Source organism: Bison bison, unplaced genomic scaffold (genome assembly GCF_000754665.1).
Source record: "Bison bison bison isolate TAMUID 2011002044 unplaced genomic scaffold, Bison_UMD1.0 scf7180017863325, whole genome shotgun sequence".
In the NCBI taxonomy this organism is placed as follows: Eukaryota; Metazoa; Chordata; class Mammalia; order Artiodactyla; family Bovidae; genus Bison; species Bison bison.
In genome coordinates this window covers 1,239,086-1,263,813 of record NW_011493897.1, presented here as the reverse complement: position 1 = coordinate 1,263,813, position 24,728 = coordinate 1,239,086, and the positions used below count along the sequence as shown (strand labels likewise).

Below are 24,728 nucleotides of genomic sequence, written 5' to 3'. Positions count from 1 at the left end.
TGCATCCTAGTACTGGGGATGCTCAAAAATGATGGTAAGTGTCTTGAAGGCAGAGATGGTATTATATTAAGAGTTATCTTTGTATATTGTCTCTACAGTTAATTGGGATTCCAATGTTTAACGAATTAGGACTAACACTTGGTAGGAGCAAACTGAAGTGATTATGAAATAAGACCTAACTGTTTTAAATGAAATGAAGCTGCTGGGACAAATTATACCAACTAATCATCTATCCACAGTACTGAGAGAAGGAAGTTACAATTGCCAGTTTTTAGGAATAATGGTGAAGAGAAAGGCAGTGATTTATTGAGTGCTTATCATATGCCAAGCACTGTGCTAAGTTTTACACACATAATTTCAGATGTGTTAGAAGCCCAGAGCTGGCAAATGTGACATTTATCCATAGATTCTAGTATGACTGCTTGGGCCAATCCACCTACTAGCCCTACAAATAGCTTTTATCCCCCTCTCCGTGGTAGTCTTTCACATTCTCTACACTGTGTGTGTGTTTAATATTACAGTTTAACAAAGTAAAGAACAGGTGCAGCTTTTTGAAAATGGGATAAAAAGCTTAGGAAGTTTTTCTGTCAGGGATGTTCAAACACAGCTTTAGCTAACTTCTTGGTGGGAACTAATTCATCTAATAGATGATTAATCTAGTTGATTTAAGGTTCTTTCTCCTGCCAAGATTTGATGAGGGTAGAATATAATGATGGTTCTAAAACAGAATCAGCAAACTTGAAAAAAAGACAGGTTACACTCTTTCTGGTGTACTCTGGGTGGTAGGGAGAGGGAATGTCAGCACAGAATCTGGATTTTCTCCTACTCCTTTATTCTTCCAATCCCCTCAGATCTTTGGAGGAAGACTTTTCTTCTGGGTCACTATCTCTTCATGGTGCTTTCGATGTATGACTCCAGCAGGAAGATGGTTTCATCCACCTGGATCTCACAGGCATCCAACCTGAGTGAAAAAAATGAGAGCATTTGTCCAGACTGAACATTTATCAGCATATTTAAGATTAGAGGCTGGACTGGTTACCCTCAAAAGTACTGGGCAGAAAGCAAGAGAACTAATAGCTCATTCTCCTGTTGACCAAGCATCTCGTATGTGCTAGGCACTGTGGAAATTGCTGAGGGTTCAAAAAACAACACCTCTGTCCCAGGAGAAGTTATAGTCTAATTTGCAAGGAGGAAAAAGCACATGTTAAAGGCACAGGTGTAAAAGGACTTGAGTAAGTGAAGTCGCTCAGTCATGTCTAGCTCTTTGCGACCCCATAGACTGTAGCCTACCAGGCTCCTCCGTCCATGGGATTTTCCAGGCAAGAGTACTGGAGTGGGTTGCCATTTCCTTCTCCAGAGGATCTTCCTGACCCAGGGATTGAACCCAGATCTCCTGCATTGTAGGCAGACGCTTTACCGTCTGAGCCACCAGGGAAGCCCTACAGAAACTAAACGTAACAGAAATTCTAAATAAAGCTGAGGTGAGTGGAGGAGGAACAGAACATCTTGAAATAAGATGTATCTAGTCAGGCTTCTTTACTAAAAGTAGTTCCTGTGTTTTAGAAAATATGATTTGCCCTGCAGTATGTTTAAATGTATTTTAAAATAGAAGCTGAGAGTGGCTGAGGCTGAAAGTGATTAGGAATAGAAGGGAAAACCGCTTCTACTCTGATAATACTGATAAAAATCATCCATGAAAAACCCATACTGAGCATCATACTTAGTGGAGAACGACTGAAAACTTTCCCCCTATGATTAGGAACAAGATAAGGATGCCTGCTTTTTACTTCCATTCAACATTTCACTGGAAGTTCTAGTCTGGAAATTAGGCAAGAAAAACAAAAGGCATCTAAACTGAAAAGGAAGAAGTAAAGCTATTTCTAATTCACAGATAACATAATCCTATAGACAGAAACATCTCAAAGGATCCACAAAAAACTTACCACATCTAGTAAATCAATTGGCAAAATTGCAGGATATAAAATCAACACACAAAAATCAGTTCTATTTCCATACACTGGCAATGAACAATTCAAAAATGAAATTTAAGCAAACACTAAAACAGTATCAAAAAAGAATAAACAGGAATAAATTTAACCAAAAAAATTATAAGACTTGAATACTGAAAACATCATTGAAAGAGATTAAGGAAGAACTAAGTAAATGGAAAGACCTTTCATATTCATGGGTTGGAAGATTTAGTATCATTAAGATGGCAATCTTCCCCAGATTCAAAGCAATCTCTCTGAAGGTCTCTGGTGAGGAGTGAAAGGAAATGAGGAAGAAGGGACAGGCTAGTATAACACCATGAAAGGACTTGTATGTTATGCCAAGGAGGCTGGTCTTTATGCTGTAAACAAGAAGTCAATAAAGCATTTAAAGTAGAAGAGTGCTATTATCAATCCCTTTAAAGAAACTAACTTTGAAAGCATTATAAGAAATGGTTTGAAGGGGGAGGTGACTGCAAAGGTCTGGGGAAAAGGTGAGAAGGGCGTGCGTGGAGAGCAAGATGAAAGGCCAGATTTGGGACACGCTGCTCAAGTAACATCAAGAGTCGTGGTGAACATGACAGAGAGAGAGAGAGAGGAGAGAGAGAGGGAAGAGAGGAGAGGAGAGAGAGAGAGATGAGGGAGGAGAAGCTGAGAATATCTTCAGAAATTTGAGCTTAGTAAAATAGGTGGATTAAATTCTGTTGATTGAGGTGAGGAGGAAGATAGTTTCAATGTAGCTTTGAAGTCTGTGAGGCTTACTTGTTGACGTTGCGCTTCAGGGTCTCTAGCTGCTGGCGTTCGGGGGCTGTGATCATCTCCTCTATTTCCTGGAGCTGCGCCTCCTCTGCGCCTGTGGCCTGCATAGATGCAATGATGGCTTCTACCCGCTGAGACTTCTCTAGTAGACGCCTGTCAGAACAACACAACTCTGAGGCATGTCCCTTAGCCCTGGAGATTCTTTCATCCCATAGACCTGGGGCATAACTCCCCCTTTACCATGTTCCTGGTCAAAGTGGACAATGTCACTCTCTAAGGATGTTTCCTACAAGTTTAATTAGAAATGTGACTTTATTCCTGAAACTCTTGCTGCTTCTCACTTGTACTTAAAAGTTTGGTGCCAGTTTATATGTTGCCCATAAAATTAATCTGCAGAACTATTTCACTGGGGATATCTGACAAGTGTATACAAATGCATGATTATGCCAACCTAAGCCAATAATTCAGTGCAACCAGACAGGTTATTATCTCTATTGGTTTCCATTTCTATAGAAAATTTCCCCGTAAGCTTTTTGGCCTTGAAATATGTAATTACTGAGTTGAAAATGTTACTCACTTGTTTTCTTTGGTTTCAAATTGTCTCCTTTCTATTAAGTTGGCTACACTCTGAGGAGAGAGAAGAAATGCATAGTTCTTTCTGTATAAGTAGCTCAGGCACAACAGCTAAAGGGGGCGTGAGGGTGAGACATCTCTGTAGAGGGAATGGGGAGGAGTTACCTTGTAGCACCTGTGCAGCAACATTCGGGCAGCTGATAGGATGTTCACAGTATATAAATAGAAGGTCCGGGATGGGGCATGGTCTGGTGTTTTGGGAATTTCCTATTTGTTCACAGAAAGAAAAATAAGAGACATTATACTTTCCTTCAGAACTGGCAAAGTAAATACCTGTGCCATCTGGAGTTACTAAGCCCTTTCTTTCACCTATATTCCCTCTTCCCCAGTCACACAGCATCTGTGTTTATAGCATAATCAGCCATAGGGAGGGCTGGGATGTCCTGTTTTTCCCTTTGATTGTCAACATCCTGAGTGGGGAAGAAAGAGAAGGCGCTTAACATTTACTGAGCAACTCTTATGTGCCAAGTAGACTGTATTTGATTTTTACAACAAACTATATTATTTCTGTTACCTCCATCTATCACCATTTTGTAGGTGGGAAAAAGGACGGTAGGTAATTTGCTTAGTGTAACTGGGTGATAGGCAGAGCTGTGATTCTGATTCCAAAATCCATTCTATCTTACTTCCTTTTAGGGTAGAGTACATAGCTCTGCATGCAGTGAGGACCCAACAGATGCTATTGATAGACTGACCGGTAATAAACTTAAGACTTGAGGAAAGGATAAATCATAGGAACAAGGAGCTAAAGAAAAAAAGGTACAGTGATTCTGGGGTGATTTCTTGGCTCTGCCTCTTTTTTACAAGGCCAGATAAAGCTCCACAGTTATCTTGCAAGTGCTTGGTATGTCTTTGTCAATCTTTTTTTTTCTTCTGTCTCAAAGATGGATACAGAGTTTGTTTGAGGTTCAGAATATTTGCTTCAGCAATTTCTCTCATCCATCACCTCTGCTGGTTGGCAATTATTGTTACCTGCAGTGATATGAAATTTTCTGAGAGCATCTTATAAAGCATATCCTTTGCCTCCTTTGCTGGAATCATTGCAAAGTCTTCTACCTGCTTCTGCTCCAGGTGTTTCTTTTGTAAAACTAGACGGAATATTCTGGCACAGCGAGATCCAAATCTGGAAAGGAATAAAGGAAGCAAATGGCAGGCCAACATAAATTAGCTTTAGTTCTTAGTCACAGAGGGTTGTTTAGTGTCTATGTGTGGAGCAAGGACCTGAGAGGAACAGCAATCAGAGAATTCTTCCTAACTCCATAGATCAATGACAATACTGCTAATCATAAGAGTCACCAACTGCTGACTCGAATGCCTCAGTTCCTGCATTTGTAAGGAAAGGTGTTAGGAAGGCTGATGAATTGGCATCCCTGGGAATTAAGCAGCAGGGTATTTGGGGTAAAGAGCAGTAATAGATGGGACCCATAGTGGTCCAGTGGAAAATGGGCAAGATGTGCCAGGTGTGCCTATACTGGTCGGTTACCTAATGATCAAATCACTTGTTCAAATGGGGTGTGGAAAGGAACTACCTGACCCCCAACCCTTTCAGGGTAACCGCCTTACCTCTCTTGTACGACGGACTCCAGAGTGGCCGTGGCTAGAGATCCTAGAGCCTTATGCAGGTCTTTATGTAGAGGGTAAAGGTCACTCCATGATGTTTTGGCCTGGATATTGCGCTCTTAGTTTTATTCCCAAGTATTTAATTTAAAATTTAAATACCGTTTTGTTTTTCACATTAGTCTCATTTATGTTATTTAAGTATTTCAAAACCTTAATTAACTAAAGGTGCTTAAGTCAGGGTTTTGCTTAACTAAAATTTAGTTGGTTAAAAGTCTGTTTTACTTCTTTATCATCAGTGTTTTAGTTCAATTTTCTAACTTACTTAGTATACTATATGCGTGTGTTAGTCGCTCAGTCATGTCCAACTCTTTGCAACCCCATGGACTGTAGCCCACCAGGCTCTTCTGATTGTGGAATTCTCCATGCAAGAATACTGGAGTGGATTGCCATTCCCTTCCCCACTTAGTATACTAAATATCATCAAATCTTTCCTAAAGTCACCCTTCTGTTTCATAGTTCAGGCTGCCTGACTATTAAGGAAATAACCACCCATAAGGATACTGATGACATACATTCCTCCACCACTGTCGCCAGACTTTCCAACAAACTCTAGCTATTAAAAAAAGAGAGAGAGAACTTGTGTTATCTGAATGGAAAGTCCAGTGATTCTGTTTCCAGAAGAGCAAATCTGGTTGAGTTGGTAGGAGGAAGCTCTCCCATCAGGCGATGGTAGAGAAATTGTCTGAGCTGGCTAGGTAGAGAATGAAGCTGCAGAAGACTGCTACTAGTTATCAGTGGCAGAAATTAATCCTAAACACAATAGAAAAAAAAAAAAGAAAAAAGAAAAAAAAAAAGACTTACTGGATCATCTGCCAGCAGAGTGAGATACTGATCAAGAACTTGCTTAGAGATGTTATAGCCAACAGGTAGGGATCTGAAGATCTATGGAGCAAAAAGACACAGTGAAAATGAGTTTGGGAACTTAGAACTGGTGACATTGCTGAAATAAAGATGTTTTAACTTTAGATATCACAAGTATAAAAATGTCCCAAAGCACAGCAGCATTGTTGGTAAGAGTAAAAACTGGAAAGAATTCACATGTCCAATAGTAAGGAGTTCATTAAAATACAGTATAGCATGGCCACATTAAGTGGAATGTGATATGGCCATTATAAAGAATGAGATAGATCATGAAAAGGAAGTTTATATATACTGTCATATGAGAGAAGCAAGTTTAGAACAGTTTGCAGAGTATAATCCCTTTTAAAATTTTTGTTAAAAAATATATACCTACATTTAAGTGAGACTATATATAAGAAGTCTGAATAAAGATATGTATCAAAATACTGACAAAGATCTCGGGTTGGGATTATGCAAAACTACATATGTATTTAAACTAGAGTATGTTACATACAAGAAGCACAGATCGTAAGGATTCAGTTTGATGAGTGTTGATAATTTTATATACCCATGTAACTGCCATCTACAAGATACAGCACTTGCCTGCCATTTCTGAAAGTTTGGGGAACTACCACTTTGAAAAACTATATATTTCTAGGGACTTTCCTGGTGGTCCGGTGGCTGAGACTCTGTGCTCCCAAAGCAGGGTGCCCACGTTTGATCCCTGGTCAGGGAACTAGATCCCACATGCTGTGACTAAGAGTGTGCATGCTGCAGTGAAAGATCCTGCATGCTGCAACAGAGATCAAAGATCCCACCTGTAGCAACTAAGACCTGGTGCAGCTAAACAAAGAAATCTTAAAGAAGAACTATAGATCTCTAAAAACAGGTCATATAATTATTTTTGTCATTGGAAAAACATTTGTATTTAAATTTTTGTTATATAATAACTTAAAAAAATTTAAACACTGTAAAAATACAACTATATTTAATATGAATAAATATTGGTATGGTTAAAAAGTAACAATATAAAGTATTTGATATATTAAATATTTTTTATTCAAAACTTAATAAAACATTAAAAAATTAAAATATATATAATATACTGAAAAAACAAATACAAGCAGCCAAATAATATCCTGAGCACTAAGGCTCAGATTCTAAGCATTGAATACTTAGAACAATTAAGAGTAATCTGTACCATATATATATATACAATAAAATACTACTCAGCCATGGATTAACCTAGAGGTTATCACAATAAGTAGAGTAAATCAGAAAGAGAAAGACAAATACTACACAGTATCATTTATATGTGGAATCTAAAATATGACACAAATGAACTTATCTACAAAAAAGAAACAGACTTACAGAGAACAGACTTGTAGTTGCCAAGAGGGAGGTGGGTAGGGGAGGGTTTGGATTGGGAGTTTGGGATAAGCAGATGCAAACTATTACATATAGAATGAATGAACAACAAGGTTTGCTGTATAGCACAGGGAACTATATTCAATATCCTGTGATAAACCAATAAGGAAAAGAACATGAAAAAGCAAAGAATGTGTGTGTGTGTATATGTATATAGATATAGATATAGATATAAAACTGAACCACTTTGCTGTATAGCAGAAATTAATGCAACATTGTAAATCAACTGTACTTCAATAAAATATATTCAAAATGAAAAAAAAAAAGAATTACTTGTACTTTGACTAAAACAGTGGTGTAGGGTTTTAAAGGTTGAATTCCCAAGAGACCAAATATTTCAGTACCTACCACCTGGGGCTAATCACTGTCCCACCTCAAAAGGCAAAAACCCTTTCTTTCAAGGTCCAGACCTTAACCTAATCCCAGGCTCTACGTATAATAATTATAACATCCAAGAGTCTGTCAGAAAACTAGTATAACAAGCATGAAGCTCACCTCGTTGGAAGACAATGGCTGGGTGAAGGGGGCACCAGAGGGAGTGGTGACCTCACTCATCCGGAGCATGGTCCTCACGATCTCACTACTGGTCTAGGTTTGAACAGTGAACTGGAATTCAGAATTCATTCTGCTGTGTGGGCTCTGGCTATATGCCAGTGGCCACATCTGGTAAACAGTGTAATGTTCCTGATAGCCACTGTCCCACCCACTTAGATATCACCTGGTCCATCCTGTTGGCAACTGCGCTGACAATGGCTTGGTCACGGAAGTGCTGGTGGAATCTGTCAAGGTTGGCCTGCCAATAAATCCCATCATCTGGAATGGGCTGAGGAGAAAAGTATTAGAAAGAAACATTTAGATACAATGAAGTTTTCTAGGGAGGAGTTTGGATTTCACTGTTCCTTTTCCTATACAGTAGTGACTAAATTGGTTGGAGGAAAAAACCATTCAATTGTGTGGATTTAGTGAAGTGAAGGTTGCTCAGTTGTGTCTGACTCTATACAGTCCATGGAATTCTCCAGGCCAGAATACTGCAGTGGGTAGCCTTTCCCTTCTCCAGGGGATCTTCCCAACCCAGGGATCAAACCCAAGTCTCCCACATTGCAGGCGGATTCTTTACCAGCTGAGCCTCAAGGGAAGCCCAATCGGAGGTCTACTTTTCTTTATCCTGTCATTACCTTATTTTAGGCTCTAATGTTGACTCACTTGAATGACTGTAAGTAGCCTCCTAACTAATTTTCATTTTTTTTTAATGAACACTATAAAAGAGGATAGTTTGGTTTTCTGTTTTTAATCTTTTTCTTTTTGCACTGTTCTCCCTGTTTCTCATAGAGCTGTGCTTTTCCAGCTTTTGGGGTACAGTCCCCTTGAAGAATCTGAAAAAAGCTATGAGTACTCTATAGGAAAATGTACATATGAACAAGTACAGGTAGACTCTCTGAAATGCATCCATGAAGTTGTACAAGTTATGAACCACTGTACTATTGTAACATTTCTAAAACTTAAATCTAGCTACTTCATTCACCTAAAATTCATCAACTCCCCCTTATCTTCAGGGTGAAGTGTAAACCTCTTAGTCGATCAAAAAATATTTATTGATGTTAGGCCAGTATTCCAGGTACCAGGGTCAAGATATTGTCCTCAAAGAGTTATAGTCTATTGGGAGTGCAAATAATAAATAATTTTATCTACCTTTAAATGCTGTGAAGATGAAATGGGAAAATGTGGTAGAGAATGGAATAGAGAGTGGGCAATGGGGCTCGAGCTCTTAAAAAACAGCATTTGAACTGAGATCGGAATGATGAAAAAGAGGCAACTACATGAAGATCTTGAAGCAGAAGAAATCCTAGGGACGAAAGCCAAAAGACTAGAAAGAGCAAGTATGACATATTTGAGGGACGGAAGGAAGAGCTGAGATTAGAGAGCCTTGTCCCCAGCAGATCATGCAAAGACTTAGTTTATGTAAGGGATAATAATCCATGGTAAAGATCTGGATTTCTTCTAAGAGTAATGGGAAGTTATTAAAGGAGTCAAAAATCAGTGATGGGTTTTTTTTTTAAAAGAACAATTTAGCAAGTCATTTTGGCTCTTATGCAGGTATGAATGTAGGAAGGGAGACCACTTAGGAGAGCGCTGGTGAAATCTTGACTACAGTGATAGTGGTGTGGACTAAGGTGACTGGGAATGGTAAGAAACAGTCAGATTTGAATTGATTTTAGAAATTGGGTTGACAGGTTTTACTGTGAGGTCAGATGGCTCCCAGGACTTTGGTCTAAGCAAATGGTATCCTAGGTGGTTGGTCTTGGTGATGTTCCTAAGATGAGGAAAGCTTAGGAGGGAGTAGATAGCTAGGAATGAGAAATCAATTACTCTGTTTTAGTCATACTACTTTTGGGATGCTTATTAGACATCTTTATAGGGATGCTGAGAAGGCATTTGAAGGTAAGAGCTCAGGTCTACACATATCTTTCTAGACTCATTTGTGGCCACTTATCCCTGTGGGTCTCTACAGTCCAGCCACAGTGATCAATTTAAACTTTTTCTAGGCCCTTTATTTGTGCATAAGCTACTACCTCTGTCCAATGAGGTTAAGCCTCAGAAGGGAGACAGTAATGGAAGTATAGAGACAGTAATGGAGTGCCCTCTTTGTTAGTCTGTCCCTGGCCAACATTTGATCAAGTTCATAATCCCACTACTTCTCAACCCAAGAACCTTGAAGCTCTTCAGGGCTTGGTATCTCAGTGCTCTTCCTGGCTGGCCTCAGGGTGAGGACTCCAAGTCCAGAAGCATCATTACCTCTTTGTTATCTGTGGTCTGTTTTGGTCTCTTGGCCTTGGGCTCCCCAGTAGCATCTTCGTCAGACGATCTCCTCCTTTTACCTTTCCCTGCCAAACAGAACAGGCGCACTGATAGGCTACATCTCCTATGATGACAGGAAATTGTGGAAGGTGACAGGTGTCGCTATCCCAAAGACCTCTGTAGTGGCCTCTAGGCCAGAGATGTTGAGGAGACGGAGGAACTACAAGAAATTCAAGTTAATGATGAAGTCATCTGAAACTCAACGTGTTCAAAAAGAAACTCATAGTCTCTCTCCCTCAAATTGCTCCTGTTCCAAGGCTTCCTTTCACAGTGAATGGTACGCTCATCCTTCCATGTACGCCAGCCAGGTGTCATTCTTGATTTCTGTTTTCCTCATCCCTTCTATGCCTAATTATTCACTGGTTTGTCTACATTTACCTTTGCCCCCTCCTTTCTGCAGACAGAAACGTATTTTTAAAATGCAAATTAGATGATGTTACTTCCTCTAAAATCCTTTAGTAGTTTCCCTTCACATCTGCGATAAAGAACAAGCGCTCTATGAGATCTTGCATGATCTATTCCCTGCCTGTCTCTCTAACCTTATCGTATGGCTCTCTTGCCTTTGCTCTCTATGCTTTAACTACACTGATCTTCTTTTAATTCCTCAAATATACTTTTTTTTCTCTCACTACATACAATTCCTTTTGCCAAAAATGCTTATCCTCTGTACCTCTTCACACCTTACCTCACTGACTGGCTCCTACTTCTGCTTAAAATCTTGGTTCAAATGCCATTTTCTCAAAGAAGCATGTGCCCTAAACTCCCAGGTAAATCTGGTCCCCTGTTATATATTTTCATAACACTCCTCACACTTTTCATACTTTCTCTTCACAGTACTAATCACAGTTTGTTAGTTATATATCCATGAGACTATCTGATTAATGTAAGCTTCCTATACTAGACTCAAGCTCCATAAGGGCAGGGACTATAATGTTTTTTTCATCACTTTATACCACAGTATCTGGCATAGAGCAAATCCTTGGTAATTGCTTCATTGATTAAGTCATTCATTTAACAATCACTATGAAACTTTCATGAAAGAATCGACAATCAGGGCAAGTCACAGATCTCGGGGTCAAAATTCCTTACCTATCAAGCTCAGTTTAGGAACCAGGTACATGTCCTTTTCACTGACGACAAGAGTGGGGGCAGGTGGTGGTGGCCCAGTATCTGAATTCTCAGTGGCAGGCACCAAGGGGCAACGCTGCACAAAGTGTGTGTCCACTAGTCGCACAAATGTGTTTGATACCTCAGCATAGTCCATGGTCTTGCCATCTGTATGACAGGAGGAAACAGGCAAATGAGACGGCCTCAGGTAGCTAAGGGTTCACTCCTGCATCCAGTCAACCTATGCTTTTGTTAACAGCTGTGGATACAGTACTGACCCTCCATAGTCTCTGTGAGCCTATCTGCTACTTTCTTCACGACAGCTGACATTGTCATTTTGCCATTCAACAACAGCTCCTCAACAATGAGCTCTCCAGTGTCACTGTACAGTGTTTTGGCGGTATAGATGTACCGGGGATACCTAAGCATTCGCAACACCCGGTTGCATTGGGCTTCATACTCCACCACTCCACGTTTGTGCACTTGATATATCACCAAGTTGTGCTGGATGAGGACACAAAGGGCTTTTTTAACCTAGAGAGGATACAAAAGAAAGAGAAGAAAAGTCTGAAGATGCAGTTCATTATTGCTGGCAAGTTTTGTCTAACAGTTTCCTAAACATCAAGAGACAGCTGCAAATTGCTCCCTCTCTCCATTGGAATAGTTAGTAAGAATCGAATGTCAGTGGAAAAAATCAGGACGATTCCTTACTATGATGTTCATATTTCCTCCAATCTTTATCTTTCAAAGTATAGTTTACTTCCCCTCTATTATTCTAATTCCTAAAATGTAGTACTGAGATTAATAGACTCATTATGAATAAATGAAGTATGGGACAGGAGGAGCAAAGATTTGCCTAAGAAGCCACAAGGAGCCAGAAGACTTTGAGAAGCAGAACCCTGGGCCCTATGTCTCATTCTCTCTCTCCTCTCAAATAACACCCTTCTGATCCTAGGGCAGACTTTGCTCTTTTCCATTTTGTGGGGTTATCCAGTCTCTTATTCATGTCTGACTCTTTGCAACTCTATGGACTGCAGCACACGAGGCTCCTCTGTCCTTGTGGGGCAGGCAGTAACAATATTCAAGGGTAGGTAAAAGAAATTAATGAAATGAAAGCAAATTGATGTGATCCAAACATACCTGATCCAGTGATGTTCCTGTGTCATGGGCAATAACTCTTAGGGGCTGGCTGCCAGTTCTGATTAGGTGGACTCCAATTTTTTCTACAATCTCTCCAAAATGCTCTTGCAGCAACAAAGAACACAGTTTAATTTCTGCTTGAGTCATTACACTGAGGAGTCTCAGAGCTAGGAAAAAAACAGGAAGTTTTTCTTTTATTTTGGGAGCAGAATTGCTGAATGTAAATTCATGTTCTTTCTAGATGTCAATGTGACAGTAGATATACCAAAAGCCTTAAAATCTTGCATATCTTTGACGTAATTCTTTTGTTTTGGCTATTCTGTTCCAAGGGAATGATAAAAATATGTCACATTAGAATACTGATATTCTAGGAACCTAGTAAGTGATTATTTCAATAAATTATGGTATATGCGTACAATGGAATTCTATGTCAACATTCACAATACAGTATGTATTAGTGTAGAAAATTATTCATTAAGTGAAAGATGAAGGTTACAAAGCAAAATGTAGAGGAAAGTTCAATTATTGTGAAAAACCCCCCACATGCATGCATCAAAAAAGAAGACTGGAAACCTAGGTATATGAGATTTATCTTTATGGGATCATATATGATTCTAATTTTCTTGAAAGATTGGGTGTAGATGGTTTTGCGATCTATCACAGACCTTAGATTCTATACTTCATTGTTTCACTCCTATTGGGAGTGAACAGGCAATGACAACTTTGCAAAGTAAGTCAGGAGGTAAATGATAGCTTCTCAACAGGGTGTTTCAGATAGAGATGAAGTATGTTGTTAGCAGGGCAGTATTTAATTTTGAAATTTCGATTTCTTGACTAAGTAGACACAAAAAGAAACAGACATGGTTGACTATATAATCACAAGTGCTATCAAACACTGGTTTGTTCATTTATTTCTCTCAATCCCTCAGAAGCCAACCAAGAGTATGCCTTTCAGCTTCACTATTTCCATCCACAGGTCTTTGGGGACACATCCCCAGACCCTCTGCCATCCTCGAAAAGGATTTCTAGGGAGCCTGGCTCCTGGCTCTTCACCCCCTTCCCGCTGGTTCCGGTTCCGGAGTGGATCCCCGGGTCCAGAGACAGGGCCGCCTCGTTCAGACCGCATTCTCCACTAACCTCTGGGTCAATGCAACGTAACGCCGCCGAGCTCCCCACAACTGCTTTGTGAGGTTCCCGCTGGCCGCCCGGGCAGAGGGGGAGCCCAAGGTCCTTTCGCGCAGGAGCACGGGCACCGACGACGACCGGCGAAGAGGAAAAACGTGTGCCGATCTGCCCCAGCGTTTCGGTGGTTTCCGGAGGCGCTCTTTCCTTCTTCTCGCTGGGAGTTTGGAGGACCGGCGAGGGGCTGTTTGAGAAGCCGGCCGGCGGGCGGCGGCGGGCGGACTCCTTCCTGCGCCTCTTTAGTTCTGGGAGGCGGGCCACGGGGTCAGCAGCCGCGCCACCGCCTCTGTGGGCCGGGCGGACTCACGTGACTCGCGCGGGCTCTGGAGAGGCTGGCAGCACTGAGGAAGCGGCGGCGGCGGCGGCAGAGGAGGCGACAGCAGCCGGGAGCCAGCGGCCTGGCGAAAGACCGGCCGGCTGCCCTCTCGGACAGCCGTGGCGAAAGAGAAAAATGGCGGAGGCTTCGGCGGCCGGGGCCGGCGCGGGCTCTGCGGTTGCCGCGCACCGGTTTTTCTGCCACTTTTGCAAGGGCGAGGTCAGCCCCAAACTACCGGTAAGAACCTGGTTCCTCTGCGCTCGGGCATTGGGCCGGATTCCTCTCCCAGATAGCCTGGAGTGGGGGTTAAGCTTCCCACACAACCCCGATTCACCTGACATCGGTCTCTCAAGTACCCTGCTGCCCGGGCGTCTCGGCCCAGGCTCCGCAACTCTCGCTCGGATGTTCCACCTGCCCCTCACTTTCTCTCCCCTCTTGACCAGCTCCTCCCATCCCCCTCCCCCCGCGGTCCATTTTTAATTATTTTGGCCTTCTTTAGCAAGTTCTCTTCTGACACGTCGTCCCCTATTTTCATGCACTCTTCTTCATCTTGTCTCCTTCCCACGATGACCTCTCTTTTCCTGCATTCGATATTCTTTCCGCTGTTGCCTCTCACCTTTATTCCTTTTCCACTTTTTACCAGATCCTCCCCCTTCCCTCTCCTTATTAAAGCAGAATAACGGATTGCTGAGAATTGTCCTTATTCGGTCGTCCCTAGGAAAGGAAGGAAGAAAACACGGAGAGAAAAAGAGGGTTGGAAGGTAACTGGGATGGAGAGGGGGCTTTTGCTCTTCAGGGGTTTCCAATATTCTTCTGAAAGTGAAAACAGCAGTGTGCTAATGACTTGCAGACTGCCTCCGCTCCCTACCACTATTGAAGGAAATGGCTTTAGGAAGAAGGCAGAACATATTGTTTCAACTTGCTTATTTTGATTGTCATGCTGCCAGTGTCTTTAGCACCACCTGCCTTACTCACCCTTCCTCCTCTGGTTCTCTCTCTCTTCGCTTAATAAAAAAGATCTAGGACAGAATGCTGGGGACTGCATCATCTAATGTAAAATTGGTTTTCACTACTCTCTGCCAGATTTTGTTAGTCCCTAGAGAGGTAGTGCTATGGCTGTGAAAAAAAGTGCTTCTGCAGCAAGCTCGCCCGCTAAACACCCAAACCACACAGGCTTTTTTGGCTTGGGCTATATCTACCACAGGGAGACCCACCAGGATGAATGTTAATCCTGCCTTTGGCCAGTCATCTTTAGCTAGTTAGGATTGTTTTTCTCCTTAGAAGTATCAGTATTCAGCCTTAAATCAGGGTTCCTAACAACTTCCCTCAGTGTTTACAGCGTCTCTGATAAAAACTGTAAGAAAGCCTACTAAAGTGTGTCTGTGTATCTTATTTCTTAGAAACACCAATGGAGGCCAGGGAAAAAGTGCCTAAAGGTATATAGCCTTTTTGCCTAAAGGTTGTGCTTTTTCAGGCTCTTATAGCATTTTCTTTCTTCACTATTTGCCCCACTCCCAATTTTGTAGTCATAGTTTCATCTACATGCTGTTTTAGTTTTGCTGCTTTTTGGCTGTGTCTAATTTTTGCCATACTGCTCCTTACTGCTAATCTCGATCTATCTATCTCAACTTTGTGTGTTTTGATTTGGATCCTCTCAGATAAGACAAATTTCTTTTAGAAAGGAGATACGAAGAAATGAGGGGGAAATCGTGAAGGGAATTTTATTTTTTATTTTTTTCCTGGAGAAGTTTAATAACATGTATACCTCCCATATACAGGGGAGATGCCAGGGAAAACTGAATCTCTCCCTGAAATGACTGTAAAGCCATCCCTAGAAACAGAAGACTTTGGGGAAGTGGGGAAACCAGTTTTGGCAGATTATCGTGCAAACAACGGTAAACAAGCATGATTGTTTGCAGATTTAAATCAGGACTTCTCCACTGATAAGAATTGAGATTTCATTATCCTTCTATTTCTGGTGCAAAGAGGGACAAACCCTTACAAATGGAGATTTCTCTGTTGTAAGTATTCTTCACAAAAGGGCAATGGCTACTCAGTTTTTTTTGAGATTTTAGAATGAAAATATTATTCAGTGGTATTGTTAGGTTTCAAAAAAGTCTTCATTCTAGAAGTGAATAATGATTTACGAATTTTCTTTTTTTTATTAAAAATGATTCCCTGTTTACAGTGAAAATGGTTTTAGTAAAATTTAGTGAATACTAAACTTGGATTTTATTTTTAAATTAATTAAATTTTTTGGAGAAGGAAACAGTGGCTTTATTACTTTACCAGGCAAAGGGGGATAGTAGGCTAGTGCCTCAAGAACTGTGCCCTCCTCCCTGGCGAGTTGTTGTTCAGTCACTAAGTCCTGTCGACTGTTTGCGACCCTGTGGACTGCAGCACTCCAGGCTTCCCTGTCTTTCACCATTTCCTGGAGTTTGCTCAAATTCAGGTCCATTGAGTCAGTGATGCCATCCTACCATCTCATGCTCTGTTGCCCCCTTCTCATCTTGCCCTCAGTTTTTCCTCGCATCAGGGTCTTTTCCAGTGAGTTGGCTGTTTTCATCAGGTGGCCAAAGTATTGGAGTGTCAGTTTCAGCATCACTCTTTTCCAAGGATATTCAGGGCGATTTCCTTTAGGATTGACTGGTTTGATCTTGCTGTCCAGGGGGTTCTAGAGTCTTCTCTAGCACCACAGTTTGAAAGCATCAGTTCTTCTCTTAGCCTTCTTTATGGTCCAACTCTCACATCCGTACACGACTACTGGGAAAACCATAGCTCTAATCATATGGACCTTTGTCGGCAAAGTGATTTCTCTGCTTTTTAATAACACTATGTTTTTCTTCCGTATTAAAGACGGAAGTCTTTCTTCTGTCACAGCTTTTCTTCTAAGGAGCAACCGTCTTTTAATTTCATGGCTGAAGTCACCATCTGTAGTGATTTTGGAGCCCAAGAAAATAAAGTCTGTCACTGTTTCCATTTTTTCCCCATCTATTTGCCATGAAATGATGGGACTGGATGCCTTGATCTTCGTTTTTTGAATGTTGAGTTTCAAGCCAGCTTTTTCCCTGGTGAGTAGGGAGAGGTTATGTAGTTGCTGCTGCTGCTGAGTCGCTTCAGTTGTGTCTGACTTTGTGCGACCCCATAGACAGCAGCCCAGCAGGCTCCCCGGTCCCTGGGATTCTCCAGGCAAGAACACTGGAGTGGGTTGCCATTTCCTTCTCCAATGCATGAAAGTGAAAAGTGAAAGTGAAGTTGCTCAGTCGTGTCCAACTCTTCGTGACCGCGTGGACTGCAGTCTACCAGGCTCCTCCGTCCATGGGATTTTCCAGACAAGAGTACTGGGGTGGGGTGCCATTGCCTTCTCCGTTATATAGTTAGGCAGGGGTATATGATAAGGATCAAGGCAGTAACAGTCTTGCATTCTTCTGCTTGGCATCAAGCTGAGAGTGAACAGAGAAGGGTCCAGAGGCCTATAAACAAGTGCATCCAGGAAGCCACTGATAGCGTAAGAGGAAAGGAGAGGCAGATCACTTAGGCTGGGGTCTGAGTCAGGGAAGGTTTCTTGGAGGCATTCCAGCCTAGAAGAATCAAGACAAGTGGACAGAGATGGGTCAGTATATTCCAAGTGGCCAGCATGATTGGCGCTTAGGCAAAAGCAGAGTGATTCATGCGCTCTATCCTTCTTCAGGTCTGCTTCCTCTTGCCAATTTTCCTCTGATTGGCATTGGGTGAACTGAGCCTTACAGCTGTCTTCTTTGCCGGCCCCAGATGAGTTAGGGAGGGGGAGGGTGAGTCCTCCTCTAAACTTGGATTTTAAAATAAAGGATTTTGATTATATGGTCTGAAGCCCTAGTATTTCAAGTTTATATTAAATATCATTGGGTAAATTGGTATTGTATTTTTTTGATCATCAGATGACAGAGGAAATACTGCCTCACCTGTCTATCCATTGAGAGATACTGTGAAGCCAAGACTAATGGAGTTAAGTATGGAACACTGAGAGATGCCCCTGAAGGGTGACTGGGTGGTGCCACAGAGGACTGTGTCATGCAACTGTACTCCATACTGTCCTCTCCCATTTTTAAATCAAGGTCAGGGAATATTACCTTATGAGATTAAATTCTGTAGAGTCATTGAACAGGTGAGATAAATCATGCAGAGTAAACAACTTTTAGTATTGATGAAACTAGGGTGGTTCCTAAGTGTTTTATAGAGATCAGAGTATCCAAACCCAGAGAGACCAGTCTCATTAAGGACTGCAAGTGTGTTACTCACCTCTGAGGCTTTGCCTGAAGAAAGTAGCCAACTTCTCTCCCTCTTCCGTCTCTGTATTATATCACCTTTGGACTAATAAAATGTCATCCTTATCAATAAATAATATTACCTAATTTGTTTGTTTACCAGGTACTATACAGATCATTGTTATTGTGTTATACTTGTAATGACTCTAATACAGGAAAACTTTCTAATCACCCTGTAAGAGAAGCTAAAAAGTAGGCTTCTTAAAGACTGTGATTCTTAAAACTCTTAAGTTCCCTGTCCTTGCTTTTTATTTTTTTTAAATTTACTTATTTATTTTTGGTTGCAATGGTCTTTGTTGCTGTGTGTGGGCATTCTCTAGTTGTGGTGAGCAGGGCCTACTCTTCGTTGGGGTGCATGGGCTTCTCATTGTGGTGGCTTGTTGCAGAGCACAGGCTCTAGGCGCATGGGCCTGGTAGTAGTGGCCCAGGGGCTCAGTACTTGTGGCGAATGGACTTTTGTTGCTCTGTGACATGGAATTTTCTTGGACCAGGGATCCAAACCGTGTCCCCTGCCTTGACAGGCAAATTCCTATCCACTGTACCACCAGGGAAGTCAGACCTAGAGTTTTAAAAGTGCATGATTCTTAGGAAAATCCTAGAATGGTGTCTTAAGTAGTATTAGTAGTTTTGTTGAACTGGAGGAAGGAATTAGTGATTTGAGCTGGATTTTATAGGTTTTAATTATTTAGATTTCTTAAATTCTGCTGTTGGTGACTTACCATCTAAAAAGTCTGCTTGATTATCTAGCGTCTTTCTGTGCTTTATAGCAGTTGCTTATTAAATGTCTCTTGAAATATTCTGAGTTGAATTGTTGTTTAGCTGCTAAGTTGTGTCTGACTCTTTTGTGACCCCACAGACTATAGCCTGCCAGGTTCCTCTGTCCATGGGATTTCCCAGGCAAGAATACTGACTTGGGTTGCCATTTCCTTCTCAAGGGGATCTTCCTGACCCAGGGATCGAACCTGCATCTTCTGCATTGGCAGGCAGATTCTTTACTGCTGAACCACCAGGAAGCAAGCCCTTGAGTTGAATACCCAATAGTTCTTTTTAAAAAGTAGTGGTGTTAATGGTATGAGATCTTTATCTAAAAGGCTTCGGTGGAACAAAATGCAGGCGCTGCCATGCAAAGTTTGAACATAACAGTGTCAGTAATTATAGTCCCTGCAAGGAGCTAGAAGAAAGACATATGTGTTCTTATGGGTAGAAGGCTAGTTCTAGTCTTGAAATTCTGCTGATAAATTGACTTTTATATATCTTGGGGAAATCTTGGGATTTTTTTTTCGATATGAGGAAGAACAAAAACCTTAAAGTTAAACTCACCACAGGTGAAATTCCTTATATTTTTAAGGGGAAGTAACACTTTTTGGTTGCTAATACTTTTTGTTTCTGTATGTTTACTTGGCTTTTTATGACCTTTGCTTACATTAAGGGAGAGGATGCTGAGGTCTCTCAGACAGCCATCATATCAGAAGAGGAAAAACCATGTGGATTGTTTCTTATTCTCTCTAGTCAGATTGGAAGGGTCTGAGAATAAGAAGCCTGTGAATGCTGACTTCTTTTCATCTCTCCACAGCTTAATGTTGATTATTAAAGGATATAATGTAGAGCAGTGGTTCTCAACTGGGGGCAGTTTTGCTTTTTAGGAGGAAATTTGGCAATGTCTGTAGGTCTTTTCTACAGCAGGATTGTTGTCACAACTGCGGGAAAGGGAGGGTTGTTGCTGGCATCTAGTGGATAGAGGCTAGGGATGCTGCTAAACCTGCTTCAGTGAACAGGACAGCCCCCACAGCAAAAAGTTATTGGGCCCAAAATGTTAAGAGCACTGTGGTTCAGGAACCCAGGTGTAGAAGGATAAAAGGATAGTCATTGTCTTGTGTCACTGGTGCTGAAGGTTTTGTCCTGGGGTAGCTTTGATTTCTAATTTTGGAATCCTGTTGAGAATTTTCAGTGAGATAAAGTTGAGATAATTTTAACCAAAGCCCTGATGGGAGGGATTGTTTAGAAGGTAGTTAAGAGGCATTCTATTATAGCAGTATCTCTTGGGGTCGCTTTCTCTCCTTGTGGTTACTGAGACCAGAGGAATTGGATCACGCCTCTCAAGTTACACACTGTGGGGCAACTTCTAAAAGTATCCAGATTTTTTTTCTCAGTTGGAAATTAATTGAAGTAGTAACACAACACGTAACTTAGTAAGACATCTGGAAATTCCAGTTTGAAAACAAAGTAGAAAGCAGACACCAAGTCTAACTTTTAGTTTTTCTATAGCTCATCTTTGCATTAATTAAGCATTACTTTCTCTGTTTCTCTTAATGTTCTTTAAAGTTTTCATGAGCTTAGGAGATTTTGTGCTTAAAATTTTAGTTTCCCCAAACTCTTGGTCGAGTTGGTGAACTGAAGTTATCAAGCCTTGTTCTAATACTGTTTGTTCATGGGGTTGAAGTTGAGTCATCTGACCCTCTCAGTTTGTCTTGGTGTATCCCACTGTAAAATAATACTGAGGTGTGCCTATTGAAAGCTTGAGTGGGCATTCAGAGAAATGGGGATATGTAATCTTTGATTGAAAGGTTGTGTAGGAATGAGCAGTCCTTATTTGTAGAGAAATAAGGCCTTTACCATAGCAGAAACATTTTAGGTGGTTCTTATAGTTTCACATAAAGAAGTTTAGGTTAGATTCTGAAAGATTTTTTTGAAATCTTTTTTTTTTTTAAGTTCAGTTGTTATTTCGGAGTTCCTTAGAGATATACAGATACATGTATAATAAATAGAAGTGACTGGTGATTTTAAACCAGGCACACTTTTCTTGTATGTTAAATAGATTGCCCAGCCTCCTTGATGAGTTCAACAGGTATCACAGGAAGTAGGCAAGGTATCCTATATTCACCTACTTGCCACTCACTTTGATGCTGTGCAGATCTGAACCTAAACTACTGTCATTTTGATTGCTGATATAGTGTGAAAACTATAATTGTACATTTACTTTTTGTTTAATAACATGTAAAAGGTAAACTCAGCAAATTAGCTTTTACTGCTGTTTTTAGTTTGCGTATTTATGATTTAGAAGTGTTTGGAAGTAATATTCACAAATAAGAATAATGAAAGTGTTTAATTCCCTAAATTTTTCAACCTTATTTTGCTGATCATTAAAATTATTGGCTTATTATTATTCTGTGCCAAATGTAGGTGCTAATTCAGTTAGGGAGACTTGTTTTAATAATATACTGGCATTTTGGTTCTTTTTTATTTGTTTTTGAAATGGAAAATTTTATTTGGGCCAAACTGAGGATTTTAACCCTGGAACAGCCTCTTAGAAAGCTTTGAGAACTGTTCCTTGCTAGCATTTTGTTTTAGCATACAATCTGTATTCGATGAGCAGATTCAGAGTTCCCAAGGTTTTTAATCAGGTTAGCAATGTAACGTTGGTCTTTTTCGTCTTGCAACACTAGTGCTATAAAAGGATTCCAGAAATCTGTTACTGAGTGTGAATTAGCTCTGAACTTAAGTATGAAGTGATTGTCCCTGTGGCTGTTGTTCAGAAAGAAAACCAGTTTACAAAAACAAAAATCCACCATCAGGCCACAGTTTTTTAGTATTATACAAAGATACCTATACAATTTAAATATTTGGAGAGCTGTGATTGAGTTCCAGGCCATTAGAACTGCCTTTATTTATGGTCTTATTCCCTAAGAATAGTAACATTCACAACCTTCATCATTTTGTTCCTTCATTCCAGACCTGAAAGGTTGACATAATCAGGGATTCCAAACAGGAATGTATAATCAACCAACTTTCTTTGGTTCATTGTGTAACAAGGCAGAAAATCAGGTCAGGAGACAAAGTGTTACTTGATATAATTTGATCAGGTGGACAAGAAGCCAGATTTTCTAAAGAAAAAAAAAATGACTAAACTACAAGAATTATCAGAGATAAAGTTAACACAGTGTAGCCAGAAAGGGTTTAGTTATAGTGTTCTTTGCTTGCTTACAGTAAAGGCAGCAAGAAGGGGAACAACTCAGTGGCATAGATATAAAATGGTAAATGATCCTAAAAGTTTGCCCTTAGTTCTATCATGTACCACCATAGTCTGAGGGAAAAGTTTGTCTTACATTCAGTTTAAGCTGATAGACTCTTCTTACTTAAACTGACAACCTTCATTCATTCAGCAATTATATTCTAAGCTCTACATTCTAAGCATTGTGCAGAAAGAAAAGCATACTTGGTGGGGAAAGAAAAATAACCTGGGATTAAAAGTCACTGAAATCATGTACAAAGTTTATGTTCTAATAGTAAAATTCCACTTAGGGAAGTAAAGACATATAAAACAAACTTCTGTGAATATCCTAATCTTAAGTATGGTGGTTGTTCAGTTGTTAGGTTGTGTTCTCTTTCACAGCCCCATGGACTGTAGCCAGCAAGGCTTCTCTGTCCATGGGATTTCTGAGGCAGGAATACTGGAGTGGTTGCCATTTCCTTCTTGAGGGGATCTTCCCGACCCAGGGATAAAACTGGCATCTCCTGCTTGGCAGGTGGATTCTTTACCACTGAGCCACCTGGGAAGCCCCCAGATCTTCAGTATTAACCTCAATATAAGAATTGAATGAATGAGACTTCTTGTTTGCCTGAAGGAGAGTTAGAGGAGACAAGTAAATGAAGACAACATCTGTGCTCTAGTTTTATAGATGGAGAAACAGGTCTTCCCAAAGACCATGAACTGGTGGAACTGGGAATAGAATCCAGAAGTTCTGTTACCGACCTGGGTCTGTGGACTCATTAAAATTGATAAGAGGCCAGATGAGAAGTTCAGGAAAGGCTTTACTGGGACTTGCGCTTCAAGTAAGAAACAGATGCCCTTGTTCGTCTTCTGAGGTGAGGTGAGCTGGTGGTTCCTTAAATGAGGTAAGGGTAGGGGTGGATGGGTGGCTTGGGCAGGAAGCATAGTTTAGGTGGTCTGCCCACCTCAGGTGATGCTGTGTGCAGGTACCATGTGCTTTTGTTCCCAACACCGCCTACATCTCCGAAAAGTCAGTTTGTGGCCTTTTTGTATCTTACTGTTCATAATTGCCCCAACTGCTTGTTTATGGAATTACTTCTCAGTTCAGTCGCTTAGTCGTGTCTGACTCTTTGCGACCCCATGGACTGCAGCATGCCAGGCCTTCCTGTCCATCACCAACTCCCAGAGCTTGCTCAAACTCCTGTCCATCGAGTCGGTGATGCCATCCAACCATCTCATCCTCTGTCGTCCCCTCCTCCTCCTGCCTTCAATCTTTCCTCGCATCATGCTCTTTTCCAAAGAGTCAGTTCTTCGAATTAGGTGGCCAAAGTAGTGGAGCTTCAGTTTCAGCACCAGTCCTTCCAATGAATATTCAGGACTGATTTTCTTTAGGATTGACTGGTTGGATCTCCTTGCAGTCCAAGGGACTCTCAAGAGTCTTTGCCAACTCCACAGTTCAAAAGCATCAATTCTTCAGTGCTCAGCTTTCTTCATAGTCCAACTCTCACATCCATACATGACTGCTGGAAAAACCATAGCTTTGACGAGACAGACCTTTGTCAGCAAAGTAATGTCTCTGCTTTTAATATGCTGTCTAGGTTTGTCATAACTTCTCTTCCAAGGAGCAAGTGTCTTTTAATTTCATGGCTGCAGTCACCATCTGCAGTGATTTTGGAGCCTAAGAAAATAAAGTCTCCCACTGTTTCCATTGTTTCCCTATCTATTTGCCATGAAGTGATGGGACCGGATGCCATGATGATAATTTTTTGAATGTTGAGTTTTAAGCCAGCTTTTTCACTCTCCTCTTTCACTTTCATCAAGAGGCTCTTCAGTTCCTCTTCACTTTCTGCCATAAGGGTGGTGTCATCTGCATATCTGAGGTTATTGATATCTCTCCCGGCAATCTTGATTCCAGCTTGTGCTTCATCTAGGCCGGTATTTCACGTGATGATTTCTGCATATAAGTTAAGTAAACAGGGTGACAATATACAGCCTTGACATACTCCTTTCCCAATTTGGAACCAGTCTGTTGTTCCATGTCCAGTTCTAACTGTTGCTTCTTGACCTGCATAAAGATTTCTCAGGAGACAGGTAAGGTGGTCTGGTATTCCCATCTCTTGAAAAATTTTCCACAGTTTCTTGTGATCCACACAGTCAAAGGCTTTGATGTAATCAATAAAACAGATGTTTTTCTGAAACTCTTGCTTTTAGTTCCTTAGTTTGTCCAGGTGTAAGCACTCCAGTAAAGGGTCCCAAGTCTCAGCCTATTTCAGATCTATTAACTTTGTTTTGGGGTTCACTTGATGCAAAAACAAGACTGGGAGCTGACTGTGGCTCAGATCATGAACTCCTTATTGCCAAATGCAGACTTAAATTGAAGAAAGTAGGGAAAACCACTAGACCATTCAGGTATGACCTAAATGAAATCCCTTATGATTATACAGTGGAAGTGAGAAATAGATTTAAGGGACTATATCTGATAGACAGAGTGCTGATGAACTATGGATGGAGGTTCGTGACATTGTACAGGAGACAGGGATCAAGACCATCCCCATGGAAAAGAAATG

The 24,728-nt window shown here is 41.0% G+C and overlaps 2 protein-coding genes across 4 annotated transcripts in view; one reads left to right on the top strand and one right to left on the bottom strand.

Moving 5' to 3' along the window:
- Positions 1–261: 261 nt before the first annotated feature.
- On the bottom strand, positions 262–13,999 carry POLR3C (polymerase (RNA) III (DNA directed) polypeptide C (62kD)). Its single transcript, XM_010833251.1, has 15 exons — positions 13,509–13,999; positions 12,372–12,538; positions 11,510–11,765; positions 11,214–11,399; positions 10,062–10,150; positions 7,987–8,091; positions 7,764–7,856; positions 5,802–5,882; positions 5,502–5,553; positions 4,944–5,004; positions 4,353–4,503; positions 3,486–3,587; positions 3,325–3,374; positions 2,751–2,900; positions 262–961 (listed from the first exon to the last, which is right to left on the bottom strand). Exons 2-15 carry the CDS (start codon positions 12,516–12,518, stop codon positions 883–885), a joined length of 1,602 nt encoding a protein of 533 aa, XP_010831553.1. The 5' UTR covers positions 12,519–12,538; positions 13,509–13,999; the 3' UTR covers positions 262–882.
- Positions 13,926–24,728, top strand: part of RNF115 (ring finger protein 115) — a 66,376-nt gene continuing 55,573 nt past the window's right edge. The window contains exons 1-2 of one of the 3 annotated variants that reach the window (XM_010833254.1): positions 14,008–14,106; positions 22,842–23,036. In XM_010833254.1, the coding sequence (XP_010831556.1) occupies positions 22,962–23,036 (75 nt within the window). In that variant the 5' untranslated portion in view covers positions 14,008–14,106; positions 22,842–22,961. Of the gene's footprint in view, positions 14,107–22,841; positions 23,042–24,728 lie in introns of those variants that run through there. The other 2 variants (XM_010833252.1, XM_010833255.1) reach the window with 2 other exon arrangements.

Coding starts and splice junctions, on each gene's coding strand:
- POLR3C (XM_010833251.1), bottom strand. CDS start 12,518: ATGACTCAAGCAGAAATTAAACTGTGTTCTTTGTTGCTGCAAGAGCAT. Junction 11,400..11,509: donor GCTCACAGAGACTATGGAGG/GTCAGTACTGTA, acceptor CCTGTCATACAG/ATGGCAAGACCATGGACTAT. Junction 5,554..5,801: donor CTCTGCTGGCAGATGATCCA/GTAAGTCTTTTT, acceptor TTTTTTTAATAG/CTAGAGTTTGTTGGAAAGTC.